Below are 18373 nucleotides of genomic sequence, written 5' to 3' on the forward strand. Positions count from 1 at the left end.
TTCGCTACATAGTTTTATGTAGCGAACTAAAAACTTTCAGTTACGTAGCTATCTAATAAATAGTTAAATTAGACAGTTTAATCGAAGTTCTTGCTGGTTCTTAACTCGATGCTCTCCATCGCTAACAAGTGGAAGATATTTTAAGATGTAAAGGAGTTCTTAAAATTTAATAATGATTGTTTGTTGTCGTTATCTCAATAATTGTCTTGAAGTTATGATGGGTAGTACTTAAATTAAATTTCTAATGTTTAGTTTAGAACACAAAGCGCAGTAAATTCGTAGCTGACATCACTAGGTCCATGCAATCGTCTAATATTAGCTGAATGTTGGTCCAAACGGGTATTTTAGTATGTTTTGGCACCGAATAGTATTACCAGGTGCCCAACTGAAAAATATAGGACAAAATAGGTTATCTATCAAGATTTTTATTTTTGTTATTAAAAAAATACATATGACTAAGTATAGTACCTACTCGACAGATCGAGATGGCAATCGGGGAGGGAATGCCCCGCACACCCGTACAGCCCCCGCGCTTCCGGTGCGGGCGGGCGCGCGGTGACGTGTGGGTGTGCGGAGCGTCCGCGCACCTCATACCCCGACTGCTATCTCAACCTGTCGCGGACTGTACCTACCTCAATATCTTTGGCGATTGCTTTTTAGTTAGATGTAATTAATGATAGTAGATATCTACTGCCTAGATATCCACCTTTAAGCAAGGTTTAGATTAGCAACAAAACTTGCAGAAGAAGAATCTTAGAAATCCAACATCTGACCATCAAAAAGAGTTATTTATTACCTATTTTGAATAAATAATTTGACTTTTACTCTGACTTTGAAGTTGACTTCCGTAAGCTATTTCTACCGTGCTAACAATCACTTTCACAAGTTTTGTAACTTGCTGGACTTGCTGCATGTCACAAATGTATGTACATGTACAATATTGCTCGTAGTGTAAACAGCTCTGCAAGTACTTGCGGAATAACTTGCAAGAAGTTCTTGCTAGTCTAAACCTCGCTTTACTCGTGTAAGGCTCGGTTTGGACCATGGGCCGCCGAAAGACGCCGCGCCTCGGCTCTGCCGGTGTGCGTTGCACCTTTAGAGTACGCAATGCAAGATAAAGCTTATTAAACTTAAAGGTAGGTTATAGGTATTCAATGAACATTCTTTATCTGAGATTTTTTTTAAATCTTATTTGTGACCTGTTTTTTCTTAAACTTCAGACATCCTTGTACGGCTGTACGAATTCTTGAAACAAACAGGGAACCTTCCGGAAAATCAAGACGTATATGGAAACTCTAGCCCTGAGCTTGTCAGGAAGAGAAATCCTTATTACAAGAACAAATTGAGTACGCAGACAGTAGACCAGTCATTCTCTTTTTAGACTTTTCTACGGTGATTTACTTGATGATTTGGTCCACATATTTTGACTAGAGGTAGACTGTGAAAGATACCCAACAGTAACTGGTAACATTAATAATTCGTATCCTCATTCCTCATGTTTTACGGCTCAAAAGTTAAAATAGCCCATACAAATAGCAAAATATTTTAGGAAACATATTGAGATACTTACACAAACAGCTGTGATAGCCTAGTGGTTAGGACGTCTGCCTTCTAATCAGAGGTGGTTCGATCCCGGGCACGCACTCCAAACTTTTCGGAGTTATGTGCGTTTCAAATAATTAAATATCACTTGCTTTAACGGTGAAGGAAAACATCGTGAGGAAACCTGCATGCCTGAGAGTTCTCCATTATTTTCTTAATGGTGTGTGAAGTCTACCAATCTGCACATGGCCGGCGTGGTAGACTATGGCTAAAACCCTTCTCACTCTGAGAGGGAGGCCCGTGTTCTGTAGTGAGCCGGCGATGGGTTGATCATGACATGACATGACTTACACAAATAATTATGTAGATAGTGGCTGAGTGGTGGAGTGGGTGGAGTGACTCTGACCTTGTAGCGGCGCAGTGGTTGATTTATCGATCTTCGTTCGTGGTTCGTATCGATCTCACTTCGAACTTCGAAGTGAGGCGCGATAGTGGGGATGTCTGTTCCGCCGCGCGAGTGGTTCAAACAACTTTTTGTTTCCCGCACTCTAGGAAAGAACTATGCGTAGATGCATCCCCTTCACTGTCGCTCTTTTTACCTGAAACCAACTGTACTAGTGGTGTCTGAGAATTAATTATTCATCAGCCTCCTTAATTATTTAATTTTTTCCTTCTTTATCGTTTTCACTTTTCATGGCGCGTATATTATTCTGCATTCATTTATTTGCAATAGGAATGCGACCAAAGGGTGGGTGCACAGAACCTGGATTCTGTCATGGGCGGCCCACACCGTTTAGCCGAAAAGGTCTTCAGGTTATTATTATTTTAAATTTATTACCTTTATTAAACTCTTCAAAGCATAATAATATCGTCTGTTTCATAAGTCATCCCGTTCTAGACAATGTTTTTATTTTTTATAAATCCGTGACAGGCATTCAAACGGTCGATAATGAGTTTTTGATTGCAGCGTACAGGTTAACTGTGCTTTATTTTTTGTTATGTTCCTATAGTGCGCGACAGGTCGAGATGGCAAGCGGGGTATAAGGCGGGGGGAGGTCCCGTACACCCGCACGTCACCCGCGCTCGCTCGTACCGAGTTTGCGCGGGGTCGGTGCGAGTGTGTGGGGCGTTCCCTCCCCGATTGCCATCTCGACCTGTCGCGTGCTAGTGTAAAACTAACTTACTCCAAATTCTGTATAATAGGTATTGAAACAAATAATTATTAGATAATCCAAGCAAGTGAATAGGTATAATTTTAATTACACCTATAGGTAACTATTGTTTAGTCCAATCATGACGTCTAAAGTTGTTCCTGCAAATGTGTAGGTATAAATATATGTATTAAATTTGTTTATGTTAGCGAATAAAATAAATCGTAACGTTCGAGGATACAGATGAGGTCCGCTGCGCAAGCGCCACATGGCCCGAACTGCGACTGATCACGGCCGTGGGAACAATCTCAATGTGTCTAGTATTATACTGGCATTAACTTTATTCCGCGACTTTGTTCCCGTGTAGGTATTGGGGTTTTTAGATCCCTTGGAATTTTTGAAAATTCAACTGCAATGCGGGAGGTCAGGAGTTCGATCCCTAGCATGCACCTTTAACTTTTTGGATTAAGGTGCGTTTTAAACAATTAAAATACATATATTTATCACTTGCTTTAATCGTGAAGGAAAACATTTATGTGTGCATGCCTGATAATTCTACATAACGTTCTCAAAGGTGTGTGAAGTTTGCCAATTCGCAATGGGCCAGCGTGGCGGACTATGGCTTAAACCCTTCTCATTCTGAGAGAAGACCCGTGCTCTCATGATGATATTACTCTTACAATGTTTAAATACCTACCCTTGATTATTTCAAGTAGTAGACCTAGACGACCTAAGACTGAGACATGTGGTTAGTGCAACTATTAATAAATTATATTTATAGGCAGTTCGTCACACTTCCTGGTTGTCTACATTTACAATATGGGTTTAAAAGCCTGTCACGATTTGCTGAGCCTGTCATGTAAAACTAGAACTGACAGGACGCGCACCCATTGCCTGCAGTTCGCGTTTACAGACATATCTAGCCTGACATATTGGTGCATAATCCAATCCTGATTTCCCCTAAATATTTTCCCTCAACCATATAATATGTACCTAGATATTTTCCCGTTGAATAATGTCCAGGTGGCGAGGTTGTAAAATGCATCAGACCCATTGAATTACATGCCCGCACTTGATTAAGCCAAGGACAGAACTAGGCGGATCATGTGAGTTAATTATTTTCGGGTTCCGTATCCGAAGGGTGCCAATAGGACCATAATACCTACTAAGACTCTGTTGTCCGTCTGTTTTTCCATCCATCTGTTTGTCAGCGGGTTGTATCTCATGGACCGATATAGGTAGAGTCGAAATTTTCGCAAAGTGTATATTTCTTTTGCCGCTACAACAAGAAAAACTTTATAAATAACCAAGACGGTGAATTTCAAAATGCACTCTACCAATGGGGCTGAGTAAAATAGAACAGACTAATACCTGTGCTACTACCTTACTAGCTACAACCTGAAAGCTCGCGTTGGAAAGATTAGTTGTTCTCATATTATACATAAAAAGAAAATCCTTTAGGTACTGTGGCTAGCACGCTTTTACAAGAACCTTAATTTTATATATAGTTACTCGAATACAGTTATTATTACTTACTTGCTGATGCCCATGACTTCATACGCGGGTTTCCGCTTTTTTAAAATCCCGTGGAAACTCATTGATTTTCCAGGATAAAATTTAGCCTAGGTCACTCTATCCAAGCCAAAAATCACGCCATATCCATTGCTCTGTTGCGGCGTGATTGAAGAAGTAACTCAAAAACCAAGAAACAAAAAATAAACATGAAATGATAATAAATAAAGGGTAGTGACGGTAACATACTTCTTTGACGAGACATCCAAAGGAGATCGCCCGTGAACGGGCCCTCTTTTGTGGCGTCGTGTCAAAACTTAAATTTTTTTTTTTAAATGTGTTATATTTTTACGATTATGTTTTATAACGACTTTTTTTCACTCTATTATTGAAAATATCCAATATTACAGTTAGAATCGTAAACATGCATTTAATTTGAAGAAGTATTAATTAAATATAACCTCAATATCAGCAATATAAAAAATAAGATTTCTTTATAACCAGGGTGAATAAATAGAAATCGTTTGCAGAATATAAAGAGTTAATTTTTTGTCTACAAAATAAAATTAAAACCATGGTGACACAACAATTATATTAGGGGGGGCCCAAAGCTCCTAAGAAAATGGGCAATCTCTTTTGGAAGTGGTACCAATTTAAACTGCATTTTGAGTTGCTTACAACTGGTACAGCTTTGCCGGTAGACCTACCTACCTACATACTACTTTACTACCTAGCTGAAAACTCGCGTAGGCAAGATCGGTTGTTCTTACATAAAAAGAAACTCCTTATCTGTGGGTAGCGCAGTTTTACAAAAGCCTTAAAACTTTTTATAGCTACTCGAATACAGTTATTATAACTTATTGTTGGGTATCACATGAGTTGATCTGTATTGTCGTGGTCATGGTGGCACTGCGCCATGGGTTAATGAAAATATCGCGTGGAGGCCGCTCGTTTATATCCTGTGAGCCAATCTTGAACGTTGATTTTGTTTATGTCCCGGATTTCGTGCTACTGTTTCGGTACAAACGTAACGTTTACTGGGCATTTGCTGGGTTTGTTTATTATGCTCTTTGTGTTTATATTGTTGGTCCTATCCATGTACTTTTGTTACGGGAGCTTTCCTAATTTTACCCTGAGATTTTCATCAGGGAAAGTGTGAAAATGAAACACGTATCTAAGCCGATATTGAGGCTACTTTAATAATAGGTACCATCATCATGGGACGACATGCAAGTCGCAAGAGTCTTCCACGAATGTAAATGCATGATCAGGGTCTAGGCGCACGCATTTACATTCGTGGAAGACTCCTTATCTATGTAGAGTTAGTGGGCGAGCTATACATAACTATGTAGTTGTGATTTAAGCACGTTCGCGATATTTACTTATGGTCTGCTTTTTCGGGATAAAAAGTAGCATATGTGCTTCCTCAGGGTGCAAGGTATTTTTGTATCACGTCAAAATCGGTGAAATGGATGGACTGTGGAAAGCTAGCAGACAGACAGGCACACTTTCGCATTTTTAATAAGTATTGTATTAGCACAGGTATTAGTACTTATGGAGTTTAAAAATTGATTTAATTTTTATGATAAAACTAGCTTATGGCCTATAGCTAGACTACACAACATTTCAAACCCCTAAGTCACACTCTGTGGTTGAATTTTCAAAATCCTTTCTTAGCGGATGTCTATCATAATAAATATCTACAGCCCAATCCGTCCAGTAGTTTGAGCTGTGAATTTTTGAATTGTTGTTCATTTTATGCTTTCCTTGTTAAAAGTGGATTGGCAGGTGAATTAAACGATTCTCTTAGCTTGACCCCCGTCACTTCACCCACATTTTATAAGTGCCCTTTTGGGGTCGCTTTCTGGGCCAAAGATGTTCTCTTATACTTTATGTTTTTTTTTTTCGTTTTCATAGTTTTTCTAGTAGGTGTAGTTTTATTCTACTTCTTTGTAGGTAGTGTTTTTTTTAAATAAATATTTAAGGGGGCTACCATACAATAAACGTAATTTTTTTGCTCGTTTTTACAGATAATGTTACGGAACCCTTCGTGCGCGAGTTCGACTCGCACTCGGCAGCTTTTTTTCATTAAGTATAAGTAGCTTGTTCTATACCGTGAACTTGTTGATCGCAGACCGTAAAACACAATTTGCTCAGGTTATTTTACAGTTTAACATTTTTATGATAGCTGTTTCTATATTACAAAGTAATAAAGCGTGTGATAGGAACTACCTACTTTGGAAAGCAAGATCAGTTTCTCCATAAGCCATTATTACTAATCAAGAACGAACATAAACGGTCCGTTTTAAATGGTGGTATCAATATCAATTATAAAGGCAAGCGTACACTGCTCCTAAGTAGTTCTCTTAGTTTAAGAAAAATTGTGCAAATATGATTGTAGTCAAAATCATTCCTTAGTTCCATCCATGTAGGTAGATAGATAGATAGTTTATTTTATTACAAACAAGCGGTAATACATGAAATACAGATAGATACCCTAAAACTATGTATGCAAAGGTGACCTATTTTTGAGAGCAATCTCCCCACCAGGCTATCTAGGTTGAGTTGCATGATGAAAGTTTTTAATATTATTAACAACTAGCGACCCGCCCCGGCTTCGCATGGGTGGCAATGTAGATACTTATGTAGTGTCACTTCACCACTCTATCTATTGGTGAAAAACGCATTAAAATCCGTTGCGTACTTTGAAAGATCTACGCGTTCATACATACAGACAGCGGAAAGCGACTTTATTTTATACTATGTAGAGAAGTGTCGTGATTCGATTAAATTACTGTCTGATAATTCCATCATAATTCGGAGTTTTGAACAAATCATGTTTGTCTGTGGTATGTAAGTATTTAAATTTCCTCACATCAATATTGCCTTTATCAGTGTAACAGCGAAGATAAATAATGACGCCATTTTAGAAATAAGATTCTAAAATAGCGGCAATTAATTTTTTAGATAATATCTAACTGTTAAGCAAATAATATACCTAAGTTATGAGACTTGAGATTTTTTTTTGTTCTTTAAATCATAGAAAACCCGTGTTAATAGGAACACAAGATAGTTATGCATTACATTACAACATTTTTGCTGTAGAAAATAATAATCAGATAGAAGCCATGTAGATGTACCGTTCGCATTGTTGACTGTTGTGCACCTGTCTTTACAGTTTGCATACCCAATCAACAAGAGCAATTCGATTTGAGTGCCGGCCACACATCGGTACATTACTTATTTAAACTGATTGATGCTAGTCTGGAGACTGGAGTACGCTACATTGGCACATTCGCGGCGCTGCAGTATTATGGAAACAAATGTTACTGATTTATCAAGCGCTCGTTCGCATAAATGGCCATATTTCACTAGGACGCTATACGAGTTGTATCGCCAAACGTTGCAAATAGCTTGGCATCCTGAACAAAACTTTTGGAGCTAGGTATGTGCGTTTTAAGCATTTAACTATTACTTATATCGAAGTAAAACATTCTCAGGAAACCTGCATGCTTGAAAATTCTCCATAACGTTCAGAAAGGTGTGTGAATTCTACCAATCCGCACTTGGCCAACGTGGTAGACTATGGCCAAGTCCTTCGCATTCTGAGAGGTCTTCTCTCAGAATGGGAAGCAATACTGAGCAGCACCGGTACGCGGTCGGTTGGTGCAATAGGTTGATCATAATGGGTTCATCAGTCAATCTAAAGTTACTACTTATTACTATGTCTATAGAAAAATGGATTTAGTATGGATAAATAGTGAAGTAAGTATTTCGACTGCTTGCATGGCTTGTTAATTCAAATGTTTGTGACTTAGAATGATCGGTGATGAGGCTTAATAACGTCGATTACCTCTGTTTACGGCTGGCCTTCCAACTGAGTCTAACACCGGCGTAATTGCGGCCTTTCAAAATAAACACAGACATTTACTCGCAGATAGGTAGATTTAACACAGACTGTTGAAATATGTACAGTGTACCTAGACTGTACATAAATAATCTGATTATATCTTAACATAAAAACCGTGCGGTACTGTTAAATATGTTATTACAGCAGGTCTTTAATACCTATTTTGTTATAGTTTTTTTAATGAAAATATTACAATAAAACTTAAAGCTAGCCTTAGTTATAGTAATTCTTCTTGGGAAATTAAGAGAAAAATTAAATGATAAATCTTAAACCTTTCCTATCTACTTATCTTTCTTTTTATTTCGGTACTCTTAAAATAATCAATTTCTTCTGTTCTTGTTTGGTGGCTTTTTGTAGAGCTAGGCCAGCACAAAGCACTTCGCCAGTATCATAATCATTTTCTTCGAGTTTCTGAATGACATAATTTATATTATAACATAAATCTTTATTCAAATAATACTTAAAGCTAGCCTTATCTAATTACTATATAAATCATGAACGCGTGGAATGGTGCCAAGAATACTGGCTGCATTTCCGCGCTGGACAGCCAGGCTGATCCGCTGCGCAAAAAATGAGCCAGCCCTTCTGTCACCAGTTGAGGCTATTAATCGCGGTGAAATGTCTCGTAAAAAATTTTTAGCACTAAGACTCCATGGCCCCAGGGTCTCCACGGCAAACGGCACAAAAATGTAACTCTCTATAAGAGAGGCATACTTGCGCCGCTTGCCGTTTTCAGCTGTTTCTGCTGCGGCTCCCGGTCTTGATGCTGTCTTCCTGATATGACACGGGGCCAATGTGTCAACGCAAGTTGCGTCCCACATTAGCGCCCGTCCCCGTTCCCAGGGAACCAGCGTCAATCCATCAGGTTATAATTATAATTCAAATAATTGTCAATTCAATTTATTCGTGATATAAAATTATAACACAATTTTAAACCTAACGAGCTAAAGTGGATAACATTATTTTAAATTAAATTCTCCTCTTTAATTTAAATAAGTATGCGCTTGACAAACAAAGTCCTCTCCAAATAAAATAGGAACGCCTGTTCAAGAGCAGTATTGTTCTCGGAACATTTTCTAATTGTTATTCCTTTCGCTCCTTTCGCGTTGTCTTCATTCATTTAATAGATACTCTCAGAATTCTCAAACCTCTTGGCACTTGTACCGCTAGGTAAGTATGACTGCAGGCGTAACAACCTTCCTATTAATATTAGCGAGGCGACAAGCGGGGCGGCGCGGGCGGCCAGAAGGCTCTAGAGTTTAGAACGTCTAAAAAGAAGTAATTTTCAACAGTAGCTATCTACACTAATATTATGCAGATGTAAAGTTTGTAAGTTTGAATGTAAGCGGTAATCTTCGAAACTAACGATCCAATTCTGAAAATTATTTCACTGATAGATTAGAGCTCCATCATCCCAGAGTGCTATAGTTTATAAATTACGCAAACAAAGTCGCGGAAAAAGCTAGTGAAATATAAAATTCTTTAGTTCGGACGCTCGAGTCAGAGTGGACTATATTCAAGTTGCCCCCAAGCGTATTGATGAAACAAGCAGCTAAACATAAGACGCTTATAGCTGCGCTGAGTGTGTTTTGTTTCTGTTGATTGCCACGCCGCGCTAAGCTACCGCTCATAGCGGAAACTTCGTGGACAGGCCAAAAACTCAATATTGTTAACAGGAGTTCTCTCTGATCGTGATGAACAGGCTATGAAGCCAATAAAGCCCCTACCATTAACCCGCCTTGTAGCACGCGCGGGATGTATTCAACTTGAAATATATTTTTTAGACTATATTTACGACCCTATTTAATTATAAAGATGATGATGCTAGATCCTTTTTTAAGGACCTTTCATCCCGTCTCGCGGAATCCACGGGGGACCGGAGGGCTGGCAGTTACCTCGGTCAGCATATTAGTCTGGCCATTCAACGAGGTAACGCTGCCAGCGTTCTGGGCACCCTGCCTCGTTGCGGTGGTTTAGATGATATTTTCGATCTGTAATTTTTATGTTCTAGAATAAGTTTGGTATTTTGTTTATTGTATTATAAAGATGTGTAAATACATTAAAAGTGCACGCTCCAGTCGTAAATTTTATTAATTTTTTTTATGAAAAGTTAAGGAGTGGGCGGACAATATTAAGTTCTATGTAGTATACTGTATGACGTACGTAATATTATTTCTGTTGAATTTCGACCCGCAAAATACATGTTGATGTAGTAAGTAGGTCATCGCTATTCAGGCTTAATTTTAAGAACATAAAAGATAACATATCATTAATCATTTTCAACCGATAGACATCCACTGCTGGACATAGATTTCTTGTATAAGGACTTCCACATGCCACGGTTTTGCGCCATGGTCTTCTAATTCCTGATTTGATCTCTCTCCGTTGCCCGCTGAATTACTTTAATCTATCTTACGAGGCCCATAAACAGCAACCATATCCCGAATCCATATGTCATCACTGGCAACACGCAATGTTAGAAAACTTTGGTCTTCAAGCACTGAAGAATCTTGGACGAGAAGATTTCTTGTACAAATTATAAATTACATATTTTACATAATATTTAAAGCAAATATGTGCCGACAATCTCGTAAATCATTTTGGCTATTTTTCAATTTAACCGCGCTGTGTGTAAGCCCAGGAGATTTATCACCAACATTTTTACGCTTGACCAAGCGTGCGCTCCTCTTTCGATGATTTATAATGAGATCTTGGATTTTTATACGAGTACCTAGGTTTAATAGTATAATGCAATGTTTTATTACCAGAATCATCAATCAGGCTATTTGCTGAGGCGCATCGAATTCTAAAATTCATCAATTTTTCAGTAAGAAAAGAAATAAAACTCTTCATCAGTTTTAGTAAAAAAGGAAAAATTCTTCATCATCATCATCATCGGTTTTCTCTCAGAATGAGAAGGGTTTGCCGTTTGGCCATAGTTTACCACGCTGCAACGTGGCTGACCAAGTGAGAATCGGCCGACTTCGCACATCTTTGAGAAAATTATGAAGAACTCAGACATGCAGGTTTCCTCACGATGTTTTCGTCTCAGTTAAAGCAATAACTCCGAAAAGTCCGTACCCGGGATTGCACCCCGGACTCCCCGACTTGGACGGCAACCAGGTAAGTGCCGATTTCACCAACGTCGAGGAATAAATTGGGCGTAAAGACAGTTTTTGTACTGAAAACTAGCCAAAATATCAAATTTATTCTCGGATGAGACTTATTTTACGTGGGTGCAATGGGCCCTAAGTTATCACAGCTTTTTTTCTTGAATAAAAATCATAACATACTTGTTTAATATTTACAAACTGATGTGTGGGAAAGTTGCTGTCTCAGGATCAAACTCCACACGTTACAATTTTGATCCTACGCCTTGAGCCATAGCTTTTTTTGGCAAGGGGTAAGCGGCGTGAATGCGCATAACTAAATAGTGTCTACATCCTACAAAACGAAAGTCCTTTGTTTTTGCGAATATTAATTAAATAACAGGTAGGCTGTAGCCTGTGCCTTTTGTAGTTTAGTTTATTTCCTGAATTTTCGAGATTTTTACAAGACTGGATGTTGTTTATTTAGGTAAGAGAGCTACGTATTATATTGTCTAAAAGGCACTTTTTTATCTTTTAGCTAGATCGAGACTGAAGCAGCAAAAGAGTCCCAAATTTTTCTCTTTTATTAAGTACCTACCTAGCTAGGTTCTTTAAAAAATAATATTCAACATAATAAGAAATCTTAATATATATAGCCAACATGCCTCAGTATAAAAGATCAAATATAAAGCTACGAAACAAAAAGTTAATGAATAATTTCTTGGTAATCCAATTCCAAAACAAGATCGTAAACTTAAATACTCTCTGTATTGTATGAGAATTTGGGCAGTGAGTAATTGCAGCGTATAATTCCAAAATTAATGGAAATAATAAAGTTTAAAGCCATTAACGAGATTTACAGGCATGGTGTGGAGAACTTTGCGAAATTGGTGATTAGTCCCTAATTTATGGGGACCGCTTTAAGGTCACATTTGGCAATTGAAAGACCCGCTTGAGATTGAAAGCCGCCAAAACCGCAAAACATAGTAGCATCAGGTGTGCCTTAAAAATGATAAGCAATTCTTCCGTGTGCCCGAAACTGCTGACGTCTCGCATTTGCAGTATTGAAAAATGCGTTGCTTGCACCTTTCGCGTGTCGACTCGTGGTAATGGGTTAATTAAGTTTTTTGCCTTTTTAATAATAAAGTTAAGGCATAACCATGGCATAACAAACATGTTTTTAAACTTACTAACAGCATAGTAATTAGTACTTATTAGATTTCAGCAAATAATTTTCTAATGATTTTCGCCTACTATCGTTTTGTTTACTTATTGTAAATAGAAAGCTCGTTTTCTTCTCGGAAACCAGCGAGCTTTAATATCAAAAAAGCAACACTGTTATGGAATAGAAAACAAAACATAAGGCGTCAATGAACCGATTGTTTACATCGGGAAACTTTAGTTTTTAGGGTTCCATACCTCAAAAGGAAAAAACGAACCGAGCGACGACGTGACGAACGACATCGAAGTGATAGTATAAGGATAGGATCACTTCGGTGTCTGTCTGTCTGTCCGTCTATTCATCTGTCCGTCTGACTGTCGTGTGTTTCAAGAAAACCTATGGGGTACTTACCCTAGACCTAGAATCATGAAATTTGGCAGGAAGCTTGTGTCTTGTAGCACAAGTAAAGGAATAAATCCGAAAACCGTGGATTTGTGGTAACATCACAAAAAAATTAAAACAAATAATACCTAATTAGTATTTTCAATTTTCAATTTTTATTTATTTTTAAGCATAACAGTTTTTGATTTATCGTGCAAAATGTCGAAAAAAAATTCCGAGTACGGAACCCTCGGTGCGTGATTCTGACTCGCACTTGGCCGGTTTTTGCAATTCCTGGAACCCGATAGTTTTGATGTTTGAGCAGGTTTTGTAATTTGTTATGAATTAAGGTCGACTTGCACCCACACCGTTTGGTACAAGTCCGTAGCCGACTGCAAACAGCAGCAGCAGGCTACGTGTCTCCGTAACACTTCTGATTTCTAATTTCTTTACCAGAAGATTTTCCAGGACAAAAAGTAACCTATCCCGTAATAATATAGTAGTAGCCCGTCCCCGTGATGCAAGATATCTCAGTACCGAATTTCGTAAAAACATTTAAACGCACGATTCTTTAAAAATCCCATAGTATCACCACGATTTAAGAATGCAATTCCTTACAGCATTCAGGCTGAGGAGTTGGATCCTTGAGTTGAAAAAGACTTTACTTGGTAGGTAGCTACTACCTACCTCCAATATAATCGCACTGCGACATAGGTAATCGCGTTGCACGCACGGACTGCCGCGGCCGTCGCCATTATTTTAATTTCGTGATATATCCTAAGATATTAATCTAAATGAAATGATAAAAAGAGCAATTTTGGTCTAAATTAAACACTTGAGATAACGATCAATTTTATTTTCATAAGGATTACTTAATACTATGATAGTAAAAACACCTCCGAAAGAAAAGCTTTGTTTTAGACCACATTTCAAAACCATAAAAATGGTTATTGTGAGCCTACCGTAAAAGATAGATATATGCTATCACAGACTTTTTTAGAGCTGTTTAAGAGGAACAATTCCACCGAACATTGTTTTCGTGTACTAACTTTAACTATTAAAGGCAGCGCACGCCACGGAAGCTCACAGATGAGACGACTTTTTCACTTTATTGTAATTTTCGAAGGGATCTCTAATTTTTTTGAAAATAAAATATAGCCTATGTCTCTCACGAATAACGTAGCTTTCTACTGGTGAAAGAATTTTTAAAATCGGTTGGTAGTTCCAAAGATTACCCCCTGCAAACAAACTTAACGACATCACCTCTTTATATAATAGTATATTAGTATTGAAGTATAGATAACTAAACCAGATTAAGCAGTTTGGTGCAAGTGGGCCTGTCTTTGCGTCGTAATCCTCATTGCTGAGGGTCATGACCTTTTCAATTTATCAGATAGCTGTGGGGGGTTATAGTAAGGCAATGATGTGTTGGAGGTGACAGGTAAGGATCATATTTTCGACTAAGACATGTTTAAGTTAGGAATGAGGGATACGATTGCTAAACATTTTATTTTTCTAATTAATCTATATTGGTATATTTATAGTTTACTAGTAGTAGTTCTACTGGTATGAACCTAATACTATTTATATTATACGTGTAGTAAATAAAGTTCGTTGGCTCCACTTAATGTAGAGACAAAAAGTCACATTTTTAACAACCCTCAAACTTTTTCCAACTTTTGCTGTTTTTCAAACTAAAATATATTCGGGTCATTGCGTTGGTACTTGGTTTCAACCCGTATGACTTTGCCGAAACGTCGGCAAAATTGTGCTATAAACATTCCAAAAGCTTTTATACAAACTTTTGACGGATAATGCGCGGTGAACTTTAGCTGATGATCGCACATTAAGAGGAATTTGGTTCGTAGTTCGCTCCATACAAATATAGTTTACCACCTAGTAGCCTCCCACCAGACCAGACCAGAGACAATTTAGAAATTATAAATTCCCAAACTGAACCCGGGACCTCCTATTTATAAGACCACAGTGCTCACCGCTGCGCCAGGGAGGTCGCCAGATAAGAAATTTGACGAATGCTTCGTCAAATTTCTGTAATGTTAAAAATGGCTGTAATGTGCGACCCGCATTAATATAAGTTAGTAGAGTAGTGCATCTAGGAACATATTCTTGTCTGCCGGCTGTCCGCATCGATCGTACCGAGCCCCTATCAATTACGTCATGGTCTGTACGGCGATAAATCAAGATCAATGGCGCTCGCGCTGGGGTGGCACGCATAACAAGATGGTCTTCATTTATTTACTTATCTGAGCTTTTATACTGTTCGCTGGTATCTATACCTACATCTATTTGTGAACGATCGTTTGCTTTACAAGCAAAAGATCGTTTGCTTTATATACATATAAAATATTTTTTATTCAATTAAACTTTTACAAGTACTTTTGAATCGTCAAATGCATCTAACACTGGTTCGGAATGCCTTTTCCTACCGAGAAGAACCAGCAAGATATTCCCACTTCTTTACGCCCGTTGGGCTATTTTAGGGTGGCTAAAAATTTCAAGGTCTGCTATTTTAGTAGCTTTTAAAACTATGTAGTTCATTAATGCAACCTGTTAAGGTTCAATTTTTAAGGGACGTATTAAGGGTGATTCATCGTTTTAAGTTTTCACATCTGTTGGCAGTCGTCACTGGGCACTGACTGCCAACTTTTTTAATCAATTTTTCAAGTACCTACTCATGAGAGTACTCATATCATCACACGAACTTTTCACGGCCTCAATTTTTGTTCTTTCAAAACTCTTTTACAATAATTTTAATTTGTCATCTTAATTTCCAGGAAATTTAAGCTTTTTTCTGAATTCCAGTAAAATCCAAATCAATTGTCATTGAATTTGCAGAGAAAAGAGCAGTTTATTACAGTAAAGAACTTCTTGGTTCACTGATAAATTGCTACAAAATTCTACATTTATTGGCTAGAGCAACAAAATATCATAAAAATTGCCTCGTAAATATTTATATCTACTACTACATATTATGTACTTTCTCTTACGAGCTCAGTACGGTCATTCCGACAGGAACCCTAATAATTTTTGCCTGTAAATACAATATTCATAACTTCTGGTGTCTATATATGCATACACATTTTTATTGGAGAAAGATACTGAAATAACGATCAAATTCTTTGGAAATTATATGATGGAATAAAGCCAGGCAATGTTTCAGACTCAAATGTTGTTGTAGATCGATCTGTGTCTTTAATATTGGTTGCAATATTATTAAATATTTATTGTATGTTTGCTTGTTTCAGGTAAACCATGATGGCTAATGGAATGGGGGAGAGTTTTTTGTGGGTGATACAAATGCTGAAAACATGAAAGTCTACGATGAAATGTTAGAAGAAGCATAAGCACTAACACACTTCATAGAAGTTTTATATTTGTGATACAATTCAAATACTAGTTTAAAATGAATTTTAAAATTATATCCTTACTTTTAACGTGGAATTTACTCCTTATAACCGCCAAAAGAGACTCTTTGGAAGACGACGATTCCCGAGCTAGAGAATTGAGAAACAAAGAAAACAACCGAAATCGTACAACTTTTAATGGAACTTTGACTGATTTACCTGAAAAGAGATATTTGAGACACAGGAATAGTTCGAGATACCGCGGTGACCGTCGACGATTTTGGGAAAGGGAACACGAAGTACGGCGGGATAGGAGAAGAGGTTCCGAACATTCCACAGACGAATACATGTCTAATCGAACTGATCCATACCACAAGAGGGATGAAAAATCTCGCAAAACTGACAAGCATTTGAACAAAAGTAATACTGATAAAGTAACAGATAGAAGGAAAACTGTGAGTCAAAATAAAACACCCGATAGAGCATCGTCGGTTAGAGAGAATACTACTAGATTCAAACCCAAGACAACTAATAAATGGCAATCAGGCGGATTTATTCCATACCCTCAACCAAGAGAGAAGAAGCCTAATATAATTCTGATATTAACGGATGATCAAGATGTGGAGCTGGGTAGTTTGAACTTTATGCCACGTACAATGAAAGCTATAAGAAGTGCTGGAGCGGAGTTTCGTCATGCCTACACGACTACACCAATGTGCTGTCCATCAAGGTATGAATATTTTTCATCTTCAATCGCTAGAAACATTAAATTAACATTCTTAATTGCAAGCAACTTCATACAAGTATAATGCGAGTATGATTATAGGGGTTAGCCACGATAAAGGAGAATAGGTCGTTCGTTCCGGTTTATCAATAGAGGATACGAGCAACTAGATAATGTGGTCCGTCTTAATTTGATGTCCAGACCAGACCACACGTCCTTTCGATACGTCTATAAAATTATTTACCATGTGTTTGATTTTTAATTTAAAAAAATGTGTCTGACAGACTGAAAAGCGAATTTTGGCTATCCAAAGCTTGCTTTTTAGTTTGTCTCCAGCTTTCTGGGTTACAATGAAAGAAGATAAGTATTTTGCTTTTTGTTTCCAAGCAAGTCTATTCAAAGGTGGTGTAAACTTAAATCTAAAAGAAAAACATTAAATTATAAATAAAATAAATTAAATTAAATCTAAAACCTCATCGAGACCACCGCAGCGAGGCATTGTACCCAAGATGCTGGCAGCATTACCTCTTTGGATGGCAAGGTGAAGTTGAAATTGGATTTGTATGTTATGTTTTCCATTTTTTCACAGGAGCTCTCTACTGACCGGTGTTTACGTCCACAATCACAACGTGTACACCAACAATGACAACTGTTCGTCACCAATGTGGCAAGCAAAGCACGAGTCGAACACCTTTGCTACCTATTTGTCCAACGCTGGATATCGTACTGGTAAGTAATACAAAGAAATAAGATTTTTCACATTTGAAAATGGCGTCATACAGCCACCATATTTTCTAACAATAATTTATAGCTGTGTCTCTTGACTCTGCTTGCCGTCACTCAGCGCGCTCAGTCTGCTCTGGCTCTAAAGTTCCGTCGTATATTCTTTCTGTTCAAACCTTTAGACCACCATAATTTTTTTTTGATAAACTAATAAATATAAAAATCTTGATTGGTTTAGAAAAGTAGATCAAGAGATCGTTACCACAAACAAACCTGCTCGCTATACAAAAAATAAAACTACATTATTAACGTCAATAAAAATGTATGAAACATTAATAAGATCCGCTACAATATTTTTTCCCATAGTAATAAAGCGGCTAATCGGTTTATCGGAATGAAATTTAATAGTTGCAATTACATACAAGCTGTCAAGTAGGTATTTACAAGCTTAATAGTACATTAATATTGATGTCGATAATGAGTAGAGTTTATGATTCGCGATATTACTTAATCCGAACAAGCTTATGGAATAATGAAGAAAGTTAAATGAACTAGGTGGTTGCTTTATTACTATACCTACATATTATAAATTCGAAAGTGTGTTCGTTTGTTGGTTTGTCCTTCAATCAAGTCGCCACGAAGCAACGCAACGGATCGACATAATTTTTTGGATGGGTAGGTAGTGATATAGGCTACTTTTTATTCCGGAAAATCATAGAATTTTTAAAAACCTAAGTCAACGCGAACGAAGCCGTGAGCATCAGCTAGTCTGGTATAAAATAGGTCTTAATTAGTTTGGATTGTCTATGAATTA

General features: G+C 37.6%; 2 protein-coding genes across 2 annotated transcripts in view; one reads left to right on the plus strand and one right to left on the minus strand.

Moving 5' to 3' along the window:
* Positions 1–18373, minus strand: part of LOC117981994 (uncharacterized protein C16orf96-like) — a 72102-nt gene that overhangs the window by 43885 nt on the left and 9844 nt on the right. The gene's annotated exons all lie outside the window — the stretch shown is intronic.
* The window catches only part of Sulf1 (Extracellular sulfatase Sulf1), a 91948-nt gene that overhangs the window by 26963 nt on the left and 46612 nt on the right, over positions 1–18373 (plus strand). The window contains exons 2-3 of the mRNA XM_034985395.2: positions 16014–16842; positions 17426–17565. Of these exons, the coding sequence (XP_034841286.1) occupies positions 16172–16842; positions 17426–17565 (811 nt within the window). The 5' untranslated portion in view covers positions 16014–16171. The remainder of the gene's footprint in view (positions 1–16013; positions 16843–17425; positions 17566–18373) is intronic.

Source organism: Maniola hyperantus, chromosome 4, assembly GCF_902806685.2.
Source record: "Maniola hyperantus chromosome 4, iAphHyp1.2, whole genome shotgun sequence".
NCBI lineage: Eukaryota > Metazoa > Arthropoda > Insecta > Lepidoptera > Nymphalidae > Maniola > Maniola hyperantus.